This window comes from Oncorhynchus keta, chromosome 12 (assembly GCF_023373465.1).
Source record: "Oncorhynchus keta strain PuntledgeMale-10-30-2019 chromosome 12, Oket_V2, whole genome shotgun sequence".
Classification (NCBI taxonomy): Eukaryota; Metazoa; Chordata; class Actinopteri; order Salmoniformes; family Salmonidae; genus Oncorhynchus; species Oncorhynchus keta.
This window is the reverse complement of record NC_068432.1, coordinates 20445353-20463545: the sequence shown is the minus strand read 5'-3', so window position 1 is coordinate 20463545 and position 18193 is coordinate 20445353. Positions and strand designations below refer to the sequence as shown.

Below are 18193 nucleotides of genomic sequence, written 5' to 3'. Positions count from 1 at the left end.
AAAAGGGAAGGGTCATATAGGCATGGGGGTTAAAGGGAAGGGTCATATAGGCATGGGGGGGGTTAAAGGGAAGGGTCATATAGACATGAGGGGGTAGAAGGGAAGGGTCATATAGACATGGGGGGTAAAAGGGAAGGGTCATATAGACATGGGGGGTAAAAGGGAAGGGTCATATAGGCATGGGGGGTTAAAGGGAAGGGTCATATAGGCATGGGGGTTAAAGGGAAGGGTCATATAGACATGGGGGTAAAAGGGAAGGGTCATATAGGCATGGGGGGTTAAAGGGAAGGGTCATATAGACATGAGGGGGTAGAAGGGAAGGGTCATATAGACATGGGGGGTAAAAGGGAAGGGTCATATAGACATGGGGGTAAAGGGAAGGGTCATATAGGCATGGGGGGGGGGGGTTAAAGGGAAGGGTCATATAGACATGAGGGGGTAGAAGGGAAGGGTCATATAGACATGGGGGGTAAAAGGGAAGGGTCATATAGACATGGGTGGGTAGAAGGGAAGAGTCATACCGCAGAAGTGGATGAGAGAGAGAGGAACTATGGGATATGTGATCAAGCAGGTTTAGCTGGGGAATTATAGCATACACTTTTCTGTTTATGGCTTGAAGATTCAGCGTCTTATGAAAGACTGCAGAGTTAGAGGACTGCGAGGTGGGGGACCATTTTGACATTTCAGTGGAAATGTGGCCCAGCATTTGAATTCCCATGTTCCCTTGTCACTCAAGCACTGCTAAAGTACACAACTCTACTTCCAAAGGTGACACATGAAAAGTACTGGGGGCTGGGGGCTGTGAAGCTTGATATCAACACAGAATATTGTTCCACCATCCTGCTGACTTTACAGTGTTGATTTTAAATAGTAGACTTATAAGACAGACCACATGAATACCCTCAACACGTATACACACACCCACACGTACGCCTTCACACATTCATACCTACATGTACATAATATGTGAAATTACGATAAATTCCAATAAGCAATTGGTGCCCCATCCGAGGAACATTTAAGATGGAAAAGATGTGCGTTTTTTTTGCTCTCAAAAAGAAGCAGAAAGCTTTGAAAAAGCAGTTGATGTGGGTGGTGGTGGGACTGGGGAGGAAGTTGGGGGGGACTCGGGGCATTTCATAACTACCCTTACATATTCGACTTTCTGGTTGTCTTTCATAACTGGTCAGAAAATGTCAATTTGTGTGGTCCACTGTTCCAAGAGTCAAAATGCAGGTGTTGCTTACGCAAAGGGAAAGATACAGAAGCATGGGCATCTTTCTGCCTGAGAGTCAGTGTGCTTATCCACATCCTGCTCTCTCAGAGTGGAACACCAGGATAGAATACTCAGATTTGCGAGGATACGGTGGATAGCTGATAAAGTATCTCATGATGAACAAACGCCTCCAGAATAGTGTGTCCTCCAGGTGTACCGCATCAAGACACGGTTGTCTTACATCCACAGTCCAAAAACCCCATTACTGTCTCAGTCCTACTGGCCCATCTATGAAGGTCCCGGGAGAGCTCCATGTACATTCGACAACTGGAATACATTCTACTTTCTGGGGATCTTTCACGATGACACTGTCCAAATGGCCTTCTGTAAATGACTACCATGTTCTTCAGTGGGGAGGCCACCAGGCGACCAACGGCTAGGTGTTTCAGGGTAGCAGTAAGCAATGACAGTGACTGGGAACTGACTGACTGGCTGGGGGTATTTCTCTGTGTGCCTGTGGGTCAGTGAGGGGATTTGGCCTCTCATACCCTGTGTCCTTGTCTCCTGCTCCTGGGAACTCAGTGGGATTGGGGAGGGAAGGGGGGGGTAAGTATGGAAATGGCACAATGTGTTAGTAAGAGTTAAAAATGTCAGGAATGGCACAAACAATTCCTGTTTTCTTAAAGGTGAAAAGATTGGGAGTTTTTCCAACAGCAAGACTGAACTGTCTTTGATATATATTAAACAACGGTTGCCTGGGCCAGGAGAATGGAGGCACATTTTACAGAACCTAGTCATTGCTACAGTATATAGCATCTTCTATGGAGTTTCAATATAAAATAAACATTCACATTTGAAAGGATGGTGAGATTAAGATTCATTTACTATATTTGTCAAACCAGAGATGAAGTCTTTGACATTCATCATTCTTATGCTCTAATGTTGTTAGTGAACTTAAAAACCAGGATAGTCAGTCGTTGGTTAAGTAGCCCCTGTAAGCGATATGAAACACATGGGTCCATATTGTAATGGGAAGCTTAGAAAGGGTTTTGTTGACTGAGGCTCAAAATTCCCATAAACTTTTTCTTGTTTAGGGAAGGCACATGTTCTGCTGAGTCGTCTGAACTATCTTGGCCAAGTAAGTCTGGCAACTTATTCACACCCAGTCTGTTGGGAATGATTTCTTGTCAATGAGAACACATCTCGTGTTTAGTTTTATGTAAACGTTACCTCAATTTGACAGGCATGGCAAGGACTGACTGTCTGCTCTTGGATGACGTCATCCCCAAAATTATAAATAGAATATAATTTCTTAATAATATCCCTTCTACATGCCATTATCCTCTATTGTACTCCCATCTGGAATACATATCAGTCTATATATGTTGGGTTTATTCAGGTAAGTGACCACTACTTATAATCCTGTATTAAGTACTCCCATCTATGAAGATAGAGTGGGCGGATAATGTGTTTTGCCATTATGAATCGGAAAGTACAGTACAGTGTGTGTTTGCAATACGGGCCAGGAGCAGGAATTGTTATTGCCTCCTGAATGGGGCTGTGTGGGTATGGGGAGGGGTAGGTAGATTGTCTCCTGAATGGGGCTGTGTGGGTATGGGGAGGGGTAGGTAGATTGTCTCCTGAATGGGGCTGTGTGGGTATGGGGAGGGGTAGGTAGATTGCCTCCTGAATGGGGCTGTGTGGGTATGGGGAGGGGTAGGTAGATTGTCTCCTGAATGGGGCTGTGAGGGTACGGGGAGGGGTAGGTAGATTGCCTCCTGAATGGGGCTGTGTGGGTATGGGGAGGGGTAGGTAAATTGCCTCCTGAATGGGGCTGTGTGGGTATGGGGAGGGGTAGGTAGATTGCCTCCTGAATGGGGCTGTGTGGGTATGGGGAGGGGTAGGTAAATTGCCTCCTGAATGGGGCTGTGTGGGTATGGGGAGGGGTAGGTAGATTGCCTCCTGAATGGGTCTGTGAGGGTATGGGTGTGGAGCCAGTGTCCTGGATGGGGAACTCATGATGGATGGATGAATGAAATAATGACTGTAGTCAGATAGAGGAAGGGGCAGGAGATCGAGGAGCTAGTGAAGATTAGGTCACATCATCAGATTCTGCTGCCGTGGGGCAGGTGGGGAAGGGCCACCCCGGGCCTCCTCTCGGGGCAGCGCTGGGGGTAGGGCACACTACAGGTGGAGTGCAGCAGGCCAGGGAGCTCCCTGGGGGCACGGCCCCAACGCCGGGACACCCACCCCCACCTGGGGCTCACGCACTCCATCCTCCGGGTGCGCCTCCCCGCGTGGCCAAACAGGGAGGCCGCCAGGGGCCATTGTCCGTCTGAGCTGGGTTCCTGGCAGGCGGGGACACAGGGTTTAGGCTGGGACTTGTGCCTGGAGCCCTGGAGCCCCTCCTCTAGGCAGGGCAACCAGGCCGCCCCATGGCCCTCGGTAGGCATGAGATTCTGGGTGAGGGCTAAGGAGGGGGTAGGGTGTGAGCAGGCAGGGGGGAGCCTGATTCGACCATCCTCTCCCAGCATGGGCCCCAGCAGGCCTAGGCTGGTTCTGTCTGTCAACGAGTCTGTGCGGTCTTCATAGCCCAGGTCGGCTGGAGCCGAGCACTGCTGCAGGAAACAATGACCCTTCCCCCCAACGTCCGTGGTGCTCCCGTCCTGGCAGCCCATCTCCCCTTGACCTTCTTCCTCCACCTCCGCCACTTCCTCATCCTTTCCCTCCTCCCCCTCTTCATCCTCCTCTCCTGGCGGGGGCGCGCGGAGGTCTCTGAGGAAGACCACAATGACTGAGATGTTGTCGCTAGAGCCGGCGTCACGGGCCGAGGCCACCAGCTTGTGGGCCACCATGGTGCTGTCGCCGCTGTTCTCCGTCAGGTGGTCGCTGACCACACGCACCGCCTCTTCGGGGCTGACTGTGTCGTAGAAGCCGTCGCAGGCCAGGATCAGGTAGTCCTCCGTGCCATCCAATGGGACGATGTGTTGGTCAGCAACGCCAGAGATGTAGGGCTTGTGCTCATTGTCACCTGTCAATCACCAAGATAAAGAGAGATAAGAAACAAAGAAAACAAATCATGTATTCTATATATTGTCAAATGTTTCTCATTGAAGCACTTTTTATAAAAACAGGAACCTGTTAAAACCTCAAAGAGCTGACAACAACTTAATGTGATATTCAGTGCTGCTTTATCTGTCAAGTCCACAAGGCTATGCATCTGTTTTGAAATCATGGTTGAGAAAAACAAAGAATAAATGTTCATTTAAAATGTAATAATAAATGATACATCTTCTACTTGCCACCTTATCACCTAAACGTGTTGTTCAGTACTCCAAACCGAGTCAAGAGCGCCTAAACGTGTTGTTCAGTACTCCAAACAGAGTCAAGAGCGCCTAAACGTGTTGTTCAGTACTCCAAACCGAGTTAAGAGTGCCTAAACGTGTTGTTCAGTACTCCAAACCGAGTTAAGAGCGCCTAAATGTGTTGTTCAGTACTCCAAACCGAGTCAAGAGCGCCTAAACGTGTTGTTCAGTACTCCAAACCGAGTCAAGAGCGCCTAAACGTGTTGTTCAGTACTCCAAACCGAGTTAAGAGCGCCTAAACGTGTTGTTCAGTACTCCAAACCGAGTCAAGAGCGCCTAAACGTGTTGTTCAGTACTCCAAACCGAGTCAAGAGCGCCTAAACGTGTTGTTCAGTACTCCAAACCGAGTCAAGAGCGCCTAAACGTGTTGTTCAGTACTCCAAACCGAGTTAAGAGCGCCTAAACGTGTTGTTCAGTACTCCAAACCGAGTTAAGAGCATCTAAACGTGTTGTTCAGTACTCCAAACCGAGTTAAGAGTGCCTAAACGTGTTGTTCAGTACTCCAAACCGAGTTAATAGCGCCTAAATGTGTTGTTCAGTACTCCAAACCGAGTCAAGAGCGCCTAAACGTGTTGTTCAGTACTCCAAACCGAGTCAAGAGCGCCTAAACGTGTTGTTCAGTACTCCAAACCGAGTTAAGAGCGCCTAAACGTGTTGTTCAGTACTCCAAACCGAGTCAAGAGCGCCTAAACGTGTTGTTCAGTACTCCAAACCGAGTCAAGAGCGCCTAAATGTGTTGTTCAGTACTCCAAACCGAGTCAAGAGCGCCTAAACGTGTTGTTCAGTACTCCAAACCGAGTTAAGAGCGCCTAAAGGTGTTGTTCAGTACTCCAAACCGAGTTAAGAGCGCCTAAATGTGTTGTTCAGTACTCCAAACCGAGTTAAGAGCGCCTAAACGTGCTGTTCAGTACTCCGCTATTCACCTGCTATTCGTTCCGGGTGGAAATCTAAGAAATTAATGTGTGGCAGAGGTGTGTCTACAGATACGCCTTATTCTGACCTTGACTTAAATCCTTCATAATTCCACCACCTTTATGCGAGAGGAAACCATGAATAAAGTTGAGTGAATCTGCAGTTTCCAAGTGGAAAAAGCATCCACTTAATTTTTTATGATAGAAATAACATAATTCTCCATGCACTGTAATTTACAACTTGATACCCGCTATTGATAAGAGCTAGGTAAATGAGTAATCCGTTTGGAGAAGGGAATTGTAAATATAAATGATACTTGTTTTATTTCACCTGGAGACAAATGTGAAACCAGTCATATGGCAGCAAACTGAAGCATAACATTCCCACATTAAAGTTTATGAAATACTGTGCCATTATGTCGAATTTTAATTGTACAGCCTTTAACTTGCAGGGATAGGAACTCTTGAATGGCTTAATTATAGGCTACCCTAACACCAGGTGGTGCTAAAACGGAGACAAATCTGCATATATTTAGATGGCTTTATTTGATTGATCCTTACTTCCTTAACCCGTTCTCTTGATGTATTCTAGTCTGTCGACAAAATAAAAGGTACACCGTATTTAAAGGGATGGCTTCAGATAAATGTACCGAAAACCCTATTGAATGAAAACTCCACGAGAAAAGTTCTGCGGTTGAATTACATTTATTCAGGGAACAACACCTGCAAAGCCCGTTACGCACCTTCATAAAGTACGTTTGAAACTGCTGAGAAGTGCATATGAAAGGCTGCGTAAGAAAAGCGTAATTTTCGGTCCTTTGTGACTAATGTATTTATATATACATATGAATATCAGTGTTGCAATATCTGTCTTCTCTCCTCTCCTTCATGCAGCAGGTATTAAACCGTTGTTATGTAGCAGCCATTTGCTGTCGAGGAAGCGGTTGTTTTGATATCAGATTAGTGGAGCTTTAGGATTAGGGAACAGCAGGTCACAGTAGGGCTTTCTCACTAGCCACCACTAAAATAACTATCAGGAAATAAGACTAGAAGCTAGCCTCAAGTTACCTTGTGCATCAAGGCTGGGGGTCAATTAGAATTGAGGTCAGTTATTTCCATTTTTTGGGGGAAATAAAATCGAATCACTTCTTGAATAGACTTCAATTCAAATTGACCCCAACCCTATTGTGTATGTAAATGAGTACAGTTGGATTCTAAGGAAGTCTTTACAGTGGATTCCAATGTAAAGGCCATTTGTTTTCAAGAGAACAACAGTATTGTTGTGATTGTGATGATGTATTATTGGAGCTGTGAGATTATTCCATCTAATCCCATTAGGATTTTAAATACCTGCTGGAAAATCAGACTGGTCACCTAACCTAAAGTTACATACACTTGTGTATGCATAAAGTTACAGGAAACCCTCAACCCCCACCTCTGGGTTGCTATTTGTCTCCCACTCAGCACAGTGGCAGCTGATCCTTGGCTGTGGCACTCAATCACCAAGATAGTTTAGACTGATTATGGGCCTCCTGCTGAGTGGTGAGTTGCACACACACACACGACACACACACACTCTCTGCTCGACACACTCCGACCTCTTGTACTTCATACGGTAATTGTATAAATACAAGGCATAGAGTGATTGTTTGCACCTATGGCTCTGGATACGGACAGGCTGCCATTAACCCTCCACGTGCCGAACCAGATGACACAGCCTCCCAGAGCCTCAATACGCTGCTTCTCATCCTGCAGAGGGAGAAAGAAAGATAGTATTATGTACAATGATATGTGGTTGTATATGAGACAGACATCTATGCTCAAGTGATGTTAACCACTGTGTGTGTGAAGTGAACAGTGATTAAGTGAGTGTGTGTGTGTGTGTGTGTGTGTGTGTGTGTGTGTGTGTGTGTGTGTGTGTGTGTGTGTGTGTGTGTGTGTGTGTGTGTGTGTGTGTGTGTGTGTGTGCGTGTGCGTGCATGTGACCTCTCGGTCAGGCTTGTGAGGTTTCATCAGTTCCACGGCCTGGCCTTTCTTGACCAGCATGACCTGAGAGTCCCCTAGCCAGGCCACATACAGGGTCCGTCCCCTTAGAAAGGTCACCACCCCCGTGGTGCCGCAGCGCAGGTTCTGTAACACACAGACACGCACAGACAGACACACACACATATACATACATACGGGTGGAAGCACACACACACATTTAGACATAAACATTTATGAATGTCCGGTAACGTGTCTACTGGGTCTTTCCATTTGATTTCAATCCGTTTTTGACCACACCCCATTTGATTTGAATGAAAATGTCCATACTATACCAATTTCAGCCCTTACCTCCATCTTAGCTTTACGGATGAAGCGTTCATCGGTGACTCTGAAGGCGCGACACAGGGCCTCCCCCGGATCTTGGCTGAAGCACTCCTGGTGCACCATATTGACGTGAAGGTGGTTGGCGGCGTAGATGGCGGCGTCCACGCCCCCATGGCCATCGAACACGGCGAAGAAGGCCTGCTCCTCCTGGTCCTGAAAACACACACACAGGTCAAAGGTCAAAACAGTATGACAAGAGGATGAGCCTGCAATGTCTTAGAGCTTCAATACTTTCAGGAAGCACTCTTATTTCTGCACTTCATTGGAGTCATCACCTGTTCTAACATGATATTAATTCATGTATAGACTCTCATCAAGAGTATGAAGCAATGCAAAGCATTCATCTGTCTCAATCATTTTTACAACAAGCTTCCATAAAGAAATTGAACTCATCATAGTAATGTTTTCTAAATTACAGTTGCTTCTACAGCATAGTTCGTTGCGTGTCACTCTCGTGACGTTGTGTGTTTTCCATGATGCCAGTTGGCTCAGAGTGGACGTAAGGGGAGGGGCCATAATCGTTGGGGATGACTGGAAAACTAATAAGGATAGGACTTCAATGACTGATTGACTCAGTGTGGCTCAGATAACATGCTATTATCTGGCTGGTGTGTCTCTGTCAAATCAAATCACATTTGATTGGTCGCGTATACATATTTTGCAGTTATCACAGGTGCAGCGAAATGTTTCTAGCTCCAGTTCTATCTGTCTGTTTGCCTCTCTCTGTGTGTGTGTGTGTGTGTGTGTTTATGTGTGTGTGTGTGTGTGTGTGTGTGTGTGTGTGTGTGTGTGTGTGTGTGTGTGTGTGTGTGTGTGTGTGTGTGTGTGTGTGTGTGTGTGTGTGTGTGTGTGTGTGTGTGTGTGAGGGTGTGTTGTTCAACTTCATTGAAATCATTTCCTTCATGCCCGAGGGGGCACGTTAGAGTGCTGTAGCCAATAATGCTATTAGAAGCATTTCATTCACCAGCGGCTACCTACTGTGCTATCATTTACTGTTCTTATTGGGGTTGTAATGGGAATAACTCGTATAGGGGAGTTTTATTGATCTCCCCCCATAGTGAAGTGAGTCGATAGCTTCCCAGCTGGGTTAGCCTACTCAGTGAGGGGGGTCTCTTCATTAGCTGATATACACAGAATAATAAAATGCTCTTTTTAGCCAGTCGACAGCGATTTTGAAGAGTGCCTCGACAGGGTTGGGGTCAATTCCATTTCAATTCAGGCAATTCAGGATGTAAACTGAAACTCCTCAATTTAGAATTGGAATTTCAGTTTACTTCCTGAATTGATGGTGATACTGTGTTTTACTGTTCTTGCATCAAGTGTTAGGCCAAATGTTGCTAAGAAACATTCAAACAATGACAGACATCCTGGAGTCTTTGATAGGAGGATATATTTTGAGTGTGGCCAAGAACAAGGTATTGATTTTGTGGTCGATCAGGATGCCATCCACCATGTGTCTTGGGGTTTCTAGAGAGCCCTTTTAGAGTAAGCACTTTAAAGGCCACTATAGGGTTGAGCAGTATCCATATTTCATACCGTTTCTGTACCACACTGGGATATATGGTATTACCGAATGTAAAACACCAGGGGGGCGCCGAATGTAAAACACCAGGGGCGCTATTTCTTTAAAAAAGTGATATTATAAGCAGTGGCGTAGCACGCACCCCCCGCAGCCCACATTACTTCTATCTATATATCTTTTTTGTAATGATATTGAAAATCATAGCGTCGTTATGTCTAAATACCCCGGTATAAGGTATATCACCCAAGCCTAGCCCACTAGGGAGAAGCCATAGGGCAGGGCTACAGTAGTGTTCGAGCCCTCTTTTCCCACCCTTTCCTCCTATGCTTTACCAGAAACGGCAATCAATTGTAATTGAATGTAAAGAGTCCATATCCCTTTAATGGTTACGGTAAGAACTGGAGGGTCATCTGATCCTAGATCTGTGGTTGAAGGCTGCTCTCTTCATCAACCTAGCGACATGCTGGAGTCACCCGTACCTGTATGTTGAACTGATCCTAGACCTGTGGTTAAGGATTACTCTGTTCATGCTTACCTGTATGTTGAACTGATCCTAGACCTGTGGTTAAGGATTACTCTGTACATGCTTACCTGTATGTTGAAGAGGGTGTTGAAGTCGGGAATGACGATGTGTTTGTCCTCCATCTTGCGGCGCATGTTTTTGATGGCGTGGATGGAGGTCTCGTAGTAGGGCTGAGGGCGGCGGCGGTAAGGGAAGTCTTTCAGCCACAGGCAGCATGTTTCACACAACTTATTGAAGATGAGCCGGGCAAAGGCCACCGACTCAATCTCTAAAAGAGAACACACACAAACCGCACATGCACGCACATAAATGGCATGTGATTAGACCTCAGGCTAGCACACATATATATTATACACGCATGTATCCATGCATAAGTGCACATGTGAAAATATTGCACATCATTTACAGCCTCCAGATGTATATTCACGTTAGTTCACATTAAAATACACACATGTAGACTCACATGAAACCATACACACGTAATCACACATACGCAGGCACACACACACATTTGTTTGCAATCAGTCCCAATTAACCTGGTAGTCTGGGACACCTGTATTCCATACTAGAGCTCTGTCACACTTGAACCCAAAGGCACTCAGGTAAGTCAACAACAGGGTTTATTGGATTACTGTCAACGTTTCTGATGATACATTTTTGGTTGCAATAAATATTCTTGCATTGATATTGACATTTTGCATTGATATTGCATATTTATTGACATTGAATTGTTTAAATGCAACTGTATAATCTCTCCTGTCATAAGTGACATAAACATGTTTTGGTTGGTTATCATAGTCTGTGTACCTACAGTACTCCCATTAGAACAGAACGCATCAATCATTTGAGCTTCAATTTGGATGTTTGTTATTTCTGTATGTTTCAAAAATGTGTTCATAGGTGAATAGAAATGGCTTTGGGGTTTTAAACAGCATCGGTGTGAGCTCACTGACGGAATTTCGAGGAAGTTAACTCACTTAGGGCTCGAAAGTTAAAGGTCATTTCCAAATGAGCCGACACAGGCAGCGTTTACCGTGAATGGAGTGTCCGTTAATGTGGGAACATTGCCTTTAAACTTATATCGTGCTGTAGCGCAGCTCTTCAGGACTACGGATTGAATCAAGCCCTTAGCCTTATTCTTCTCTGTCACAGTGGGTCGAGCAACAGAGAGGGACTCAGGAGACAATGTTAAAGTGTTTGATTATATTTTGATGAAATTGAAATATCGATAAATCTCTCTAAGTACTCTGTTTCCTAAGTTACCTTGGTTGTTGTTAGGGGGGATTAACTGGGTGACTGACATTCGGAAGAAAACTTGTGGGCTTACTGTTTGTTGCAAAGGGCTCACCAATTGTTCATTCGTAATATACAGAATAGTAGCGGTTGTAACTCGTCTTAAGAAGCTCTGATGCTTACTATAGAGTCCTATGTTTTACTATAGATACCTATAATCCTATAAATACTGTGAGATTCCAAGAGTTAAGTCGTTTTTCTACTTACCTAGAGAACTCATGGATACCATTTTTATGTCTCTGCATTCTCCTCTCAAAAACAGGGAAATAGACCTAACTATTACAAAGCTTGGTGGTTAGCACTTGGTCCTCTATGCATTTTTTACAAGTTCGTTTGAAACGATAATATTTAGATTATAGTTGTTTTAAATGCATTTTTACTTTACTATTTTCTCTGATGTACGCATTTCATTCATCCACTGTGGGCACACGGATGACAGGCTGCGCGCAACCTCTCAAGTCAACACAGTGGCCAGATGCGACAGCGGGACAGAATGAGGAAGTTGATAGTTTATATGAGTTCATTTGACTCAGCGCAAGTAGAAAAACAACCAAAATCTCGCAGTATCTTTTAAAGACTCCATAGCTTCTGTAATGAATATCTGGACGAGGTCATTTTGAATGAATTCTCTGCTCCACCTAGTGGAACTAAGGACTTAGTCTTTCCACTCTCCAATCCTCCTCACTCTCCTTTCTTCCCCTTCTCTCTATTCCTCTCCATTCCTCTCCTCCTCCTCCTCTCCCTAACTCCCCAGGCTCTGTAGTTAAATTTAACCTCCCATTCCATCTCAGAGCCCTGTCAGTGAGCAGTGGGAGCTCTGTGTGTGTGGGTGTGTGGGTGTGTTCGTGTGTCTCCTCTGCCCTGGGCCTAGATGGCCAGGCTGTCTGCTATCCTCTGTTCTTACCCACTCTTACCGCCCACCTGACATTCACCAACCCACCCTCCGTCCCAAGACAGCAACCCCGTCACGCAAATCACCATAGCCAAAATGATCTTTCCCCTGCGTTCTCTTTTTGCCTCACTCTCTCCTCCTCCCTCTCTCTCTCTCTGATAAGAACACAGAGATCTTAAAGGACTGTCGCAGGGTTATTCATTGCTGTTCCCTTCTATTCTAAGAGACCTCTGCTCTCGCCCGCTCCACAGAGTGCTTTGTTTTGTAACTAACAAAGTAAAGGGAATTCTAAGTGACAGCGGTTGACATCAAGCTGTGGTATAAAACAAGTGAGCCAGGAAGCGCAACTGTTTTAATGCTAATTATTCGCTAAGAGATTGTAGCAGCTGTGCCACAAATACAATGTGTTTGTGTTAAAGTTGGTGATTTTCTCATTTGTCCACGGTGTTGAATAAAACAACACCTGAAATGATTAAGGCTTTGAGTCAATATATTGAATAAGAAATACCTCTGTCCTTTCAGTAGCCTAGCTAGGTCAGTACATGACCTGATTTTGCATGTCATGCGCAGGCTGACAGGGGACTCACGGGGGAAAGGGTCTACTCCATCCTCGACGGTCTTCTGGATGTGGTAGATGGAGAGGTCACTCTGCAGAACACTGTCTGCCGTAGCCCGCGCCAGGGCAGCCGCCAGGGAGAAGGGGCAGTTACTGTAGTAGAGAGAGAGAAAAAAGAAAATGAAAGGGGTTAAAACATCCATTCAACACCAGGGAGGAAGTAAGATAAAAGCCTCGGAGGAATAGATGGAAGGAGGTATAGGACGATTATACTGTAGCAACCAGATCTAACAATCATATAGCGTAGAGATTGAGAGAGAATGATGGAGAGAGAGTGTGTGCTAGGTTGTAGCTGTAACATCCCCATCAACCTTACTTGAGTTATCATACTCCAAAGAGACCAGCCTATAGATTTACAGTCCTCAATGACCAGCTCTCACTTCAACCATTAGGCCTACCATCAATTCATTCCACTGAAGTAATTCCCTCAATCGAGCAGCTTTAACCAATCCCAGAGTAGAAGTCTGTCTGTCTGTCCTTTGGCATGAGACAGGCCTGTTAATTTTCTACGTTCCAATCGCTTCTGGGTTGTAATTTTTTACCCCCTTTTTCTCCCCAATTTCGTGATTACGATTTTGTCTCATTGCTGCAACTCCCCAACGGGATGAGTGACACGACCAACCTTTGGGATCCAATGGAGGAGTTTCCTTACACTGGCGGGGGATCCTGAGCATTGTTCTGCCACCACTCTATTTAGGATCTTTTAGTTGCGTATTCACCTATGATGCCCTGCCCACTTGACCTACTTCCTGATCGAACACAGTTGTTTCCCTCCTTACATTTTAGGTTCTCGGCACCGGATAGCTAGCTATCTAGCATCAAGTTAGAGATGGCGCCGCTAGATCAATTGGCATGCAAGTTCTGAGGAACGCTGCCGGAAGTAGGAAAACATTCACAGTAAATGGACACGCCCTTGTTCCCTGGCACCGTAATGTGGCAATTGTATTATATATGGCAATTGTATTGGAGTCTTTTTGCAGGCACTAACTCTACCATGGTACTATGGTGTTGAACGCTGAGCTATAGTCAAAGACCAGCATTCTAACGCAGGTTGGAGAGGGCAGTGTGGAGTGCAATAGAGATTGCGTCATCTGTGGATCTGTTGGAGGCGGTATGCGAATTAGAGTGGGTCCGGAGTGTGTGGGATGATGGTGTTGATGTGAGCCATGACCAGCCTTTTAAAGCATTTCATGGCTACAGATGTGAGTGCTCCGAGGCGATAGTCATTTAGACAGGTTACCTTGGCGTTCTTGAGCACACCTGGGCACACGGACTATGGTGGTCTGCTTGAAACATGTAGGTCAGGGAGAAGTTGAAAATGTCAGTGAAGACACTTGCCAGCTGGCCAGCACATGCTTTGAGTATGCGTCCTGGTAATTTGTCTCCTTGTGAATGTTAACTTGTTTAAAGGTCTTACTCACATTGGCTACGGAGAGCAAGATCACATAGTCATCCGGAACTCCTGGTGCTCTCATACATGGTTCAGCGTTGCTTGCCTCGAAGCGAGCGTATAAGGAATTTAGCCCAACTGGAAATCTCACGTCACTGGGCAGCTCGTGGCTGGGTTTCTCTTTATAATCTGTGATAGTTTGCGAGCCCTGCCACATCCGACAAGCTTCAGAGCCGGCGTAGTAGGATTCGATTTTAGTTCTGTATTGATGTTTTGACTGTTTGATGGCTCGTCAGAGGTCGTAGCAGGATTTCTTCTAAGTGTCCGGATTAGTGTCCCGCTCCCGCGGCCTCTATCTTTTAGCTCAGTGTGAATTATTTTGCATGTAATCCATCGCTTCTTGTTGGGTTATGTACGTGCCGTCACTGCAGGGACATCATTGTTGATGCATTTATTAATGAAGTGGTTGACTGATGCGGTAAACTCCTCAATGTTATCAGATTAATACCGGAACATATTCCAGTCTGTGCTAGCGGAACAGTCCAGAACAGTCCGCTGGTACTTCCTGTTTGAGTTTTTGCTTGTAAGTAGGAATCAGGAGAATAGAGTTATGGCCAGATTTGCCAAATGGAGGGCGAGGGAGAGCTTTGAATGCATTTTTGTGTGTGTAAAAGTTCCGCCTCTGTATGTGCATTTTCTTGTTTGCTTATGGCCCTATGCAGCTCGTTGAGTGCGGTTTTAGTGCCAGCATCGGTTTGTAGTGATATATAGACAGCTACGAGAAATATAGATGAAAACTCTCTTTTGGTAAATAGTATGGTCTGTAGTTTATCATGAGGTATTCTAACTCAGGTGAGCAAAACCTTGAGACTTCCTTAACATTAGAGATGTCAGTAACAAAGAGACACACACCTCCCCCCTTAACCTTACCCGAGGCTGCTGTTTGGTCCTGACAATGCATAGAAAAACCAGTGATGTATAGTATCCATTTCATTGTTCAACCACGACTCAGAGAAACATATAGTCTCAAACAGAGCTCATCTAGTTTGTTCTCGAGTGATTGTACATTCAGGTAACCGGCTTGTTTGTCTCACTTGCGCCGTCTTTTCCTCTTTATAGTCCTGGGGATTAGGGCCTGGTTCGAAATGAGCAGTACATCCACAGCTGCTGACTCGTTGATGTAGAAATCTTCATCCAAATCGAGGTTAGTGATCGCTGTTCTGATGTCCAGAGGCTGTTTTCGGTCATAGAAATTGATGGTGGAAATATTATGTACAAAAATGTTAAGATCAGCGTAAAAAAAACTCACAAAATAGCAGAATTGGTCAGGAGCCCGTAAAACAGCAGCCATCATATTAACTGTCTGACATTATTTTACAGAACAAGATGTATTAGATCTCCTTAGCCTGTGTTAACCTCAGAATGTATTTTCGGCATTTATCCCAAAACCTTATTCTTTCCCAATAGGAATGGCTGAACAAACTAGAGGTAACTCATTTCCATTTTTTAGGATTACAAGCTGGCGAGCTCTATAGGCACTCTACCGAGCGCTGGGCACTGTCATATTACGAAATCTAGTGCTCGCACATGAGCCTGGCCGAGCTTTTGTGTTGTTGTTCAAATTCTATCAACTGTAGCTGCCATGGGAGATACAGATCCGTACAGTAGCCCTTTCTTGGCGGCTAACAAGGGTGAAGCACCTGGATTGATTCAAAGGCAATGCCAAACTATTTCAGTGAAATCTTGTATTGCAATCAAAATATTAATGAGGCCCTTGAACTAGCCCCATTGTGATTTCTATACTGCAGAAGTCACATTGGGGCTAGTCCCCAGAGCAACTTGGCTCAGAGACCCAGTGGAAAAATCCAGTTTTTAAGTGTCGTTATACTATCACTGCTAAAAGTACAATGACTTTTAAGGACAGTATATAACCATGCAATCATGAAAGCCTTACTGGACTGATGAGAAAACAGCAAAATACATAGAACACATCCATTTAGAAGCTCCTTAAGCAAACTAGACTGAGAGATATGTCCTCTTTATGTTGTTCCAATAGAAAAGAAAAACGACAAGTCAGATGAGAAGAGACAAATACTCTCCCTCTCCAGAGATGTGCCAGTATAGATCTGTTTGTCTAAACTCAATCCATGTCCCTGTTGGAGGGGAAATTCATTGAGTGATTCTACTACTATTGAGCTATCAGACCTCCCCGCGGAACTGTGGTTATGGTGACCAGTTCATTTTTAAATTGTCCTTCAAAACCATGCAATGGCCGCAATTAGAGGAAAGTCATGAGTGAACCATTCAAATGTCTACATCTGGGTACTCTCTAGGTTATGTACTGTACATCAATGTGCTCCCTTCAAATAGGCCTAGGCCTAGATTCAGTATTTAGCAAGATTTACATTTAAAGGTCATTTTCAGATTGTGACAACATATGCATCATTTACCGTGAATGTGGTCTCCGCAAACATTGTCTTTAAAACGTGCATAGCATTTAACATTGCCTTTAAAACGCGATAGGAATTAATCTGGCCCCTAGCCATGATTCCTACTTACCCTAAGCTGAAACATTCCAGTGCACTGATGCCAATACATTGCCTTTAAAACGTGCATAGAGGTTAACATTTCCTTTAAAACGGGATCGGATTGAATCTGACCCCTAGCCCTGATTCCTACTCATCCTAAGCTTAAACATTCCAGTGCACTGATGCCAATACTTGCCCCGCCTGCAAATAGAACTACTCAGCGCTGACGAGGTGTAGCGGAACTATGTGTTCAGGTGCACCCTGGGAGCCTCAGGCAGCTTGGAGGGGGAAGAGAGGGTTTGGGTCACATGATCTTGGTCCAGGTGCTGCCTTCATCTGGGCAGGTTATACGCCATTGTGGCACTGAGCTCCTGTACCCATGGTAACCTGAGACACCCAGTGTGTTGACAGCCGATGATGGGGTCCCCATTACATCTGCACTGCCTGGCAGTGACAGCAGGTACAGGAGGTTCATTGGGCAGGCGGCATGCCCACAGTCTACCTCAGAAGGCTACAGGTATTGTGTGTGTGTGTTTGTGCGTGTGTGCGTATGCAGCAGGGGGTGACCTTACACAGCCACTATAGCCCCAGAGACAACACAGGGGGTGAGGATGAAGGGATAGAGGAGGAGAGAAAGGAGGGAGGGATAAGCCCTTCCCTTGTCTAAGGAAGTGGAGAAGCAAGCAGCTCAACAGGCAGCGAGCGAGGGGAAAGTGGAACATTCTCAAACAAGGACAGTCCACAATGACAGGCTGCTGCTCTACATTAAGGTGATCCGGGTCACCTCTATAGTGGGTATCATAAGTATTCACCCCTCTTGGATTTTTCACATTTTGTTGTGTTGCAAAGTGGGATGGAAATGTATTTAATTGTGAATTTTTTCTGTCACTGATCTACAAAAAAAATACTCCATAATGTCAAAGTGAATGTATGAATTAATAAAAGATAAATAACTAAAATGTCTTGGTTATTAAAGTATTCACCTCCTTTGTTATGGCAACCTCAATAAGTTGAGGTGTAAAAATCTGCTTAACAAATCACATAATAAGTTGCATGAACTTACTCTGTGTGCAATGATAGCGGTAAACATGATTTTTGAATGACTACCCCATCTCAGCACACCATACAGTATATACAGTTACCTGTAAGATCCCTCAGTCGAATAGTGAATTTCAAGCACAGATTTTACAACAAAGAGCAGGGAGGTTTACACTGCCTTGCAAAGAAGGGCACCGATTGGTGCTTAATTTAAATTTTTTAAAGCAGACACTGAATATACCTTTAAGCACGTTGACACTATTAATTAAGCTTTGGATGGTGAGTCACTACAGAGATACAGGCGTCCTTCCTAACTGAGTTGCCCAAGAAGAAGGAAACCGCTCAAGGATTTCACCATGAGGCCAATGGTGATTTTAAAACAGTTAATGAGTTTAATGGCTGTGATAGGAGAAAACTGAGGTTGGCTCAACAACATTGTAGTTACTACACAAAACTATCCTAAATGATGGCGTGAAAAGAAGGAAGCCTGTACAGAATAAACATATTCCAAAATATCCACCCTGCACCT

General features: G+C 44.9%; 1 protein-coding gene across 3 annotated transcripts in view; it reads right to left on the bottom strand.

The window, feature by feature from the left end:
• Window positions 1–3196: 3196 nt before the first annotated feature.
• LOC118391103 (protein phosphatase 1E-like) overlaps window positions 3197–18193 on the bottom strand; it is a 56565-nt gene continuing 41568 nt past the window's right edge. For 2 of the 3 annotated variants that reach the window (XM_035782128.2, XM_052457831.1), the window contains exons 2-7: window positions 12680–12801; window positions 9976–10175; window positions 7827–8015; window positions 7479–7622; window positions 7148–7241; window positions 3197–4247 (exon numbers count right to left, since the gene is read on the bottom strand). In XM_035782128.2, coding sequence (XP_035638021.1) covers window positions 3322–4247; window positions 7148–7241; window positions 7479–7622; window positions 7827–8015; window positions 9976–10175; window positions 12680–12801 — 1675 coding nt within the window. In that variant the 3' untranslated portion in view covers window positions 3197–3321. Of the gene's footprint in view, window positions 4248–7147; window positions 7242–7478; window positions 7623–7826; window positions 8016–9975; window positions 10176–10370; window positions 10462–12679; window positions 12802–18193 lie in introns of those variants that run through there. The other variant, XM_052457832.1, reaches the window with a different exon arrangement.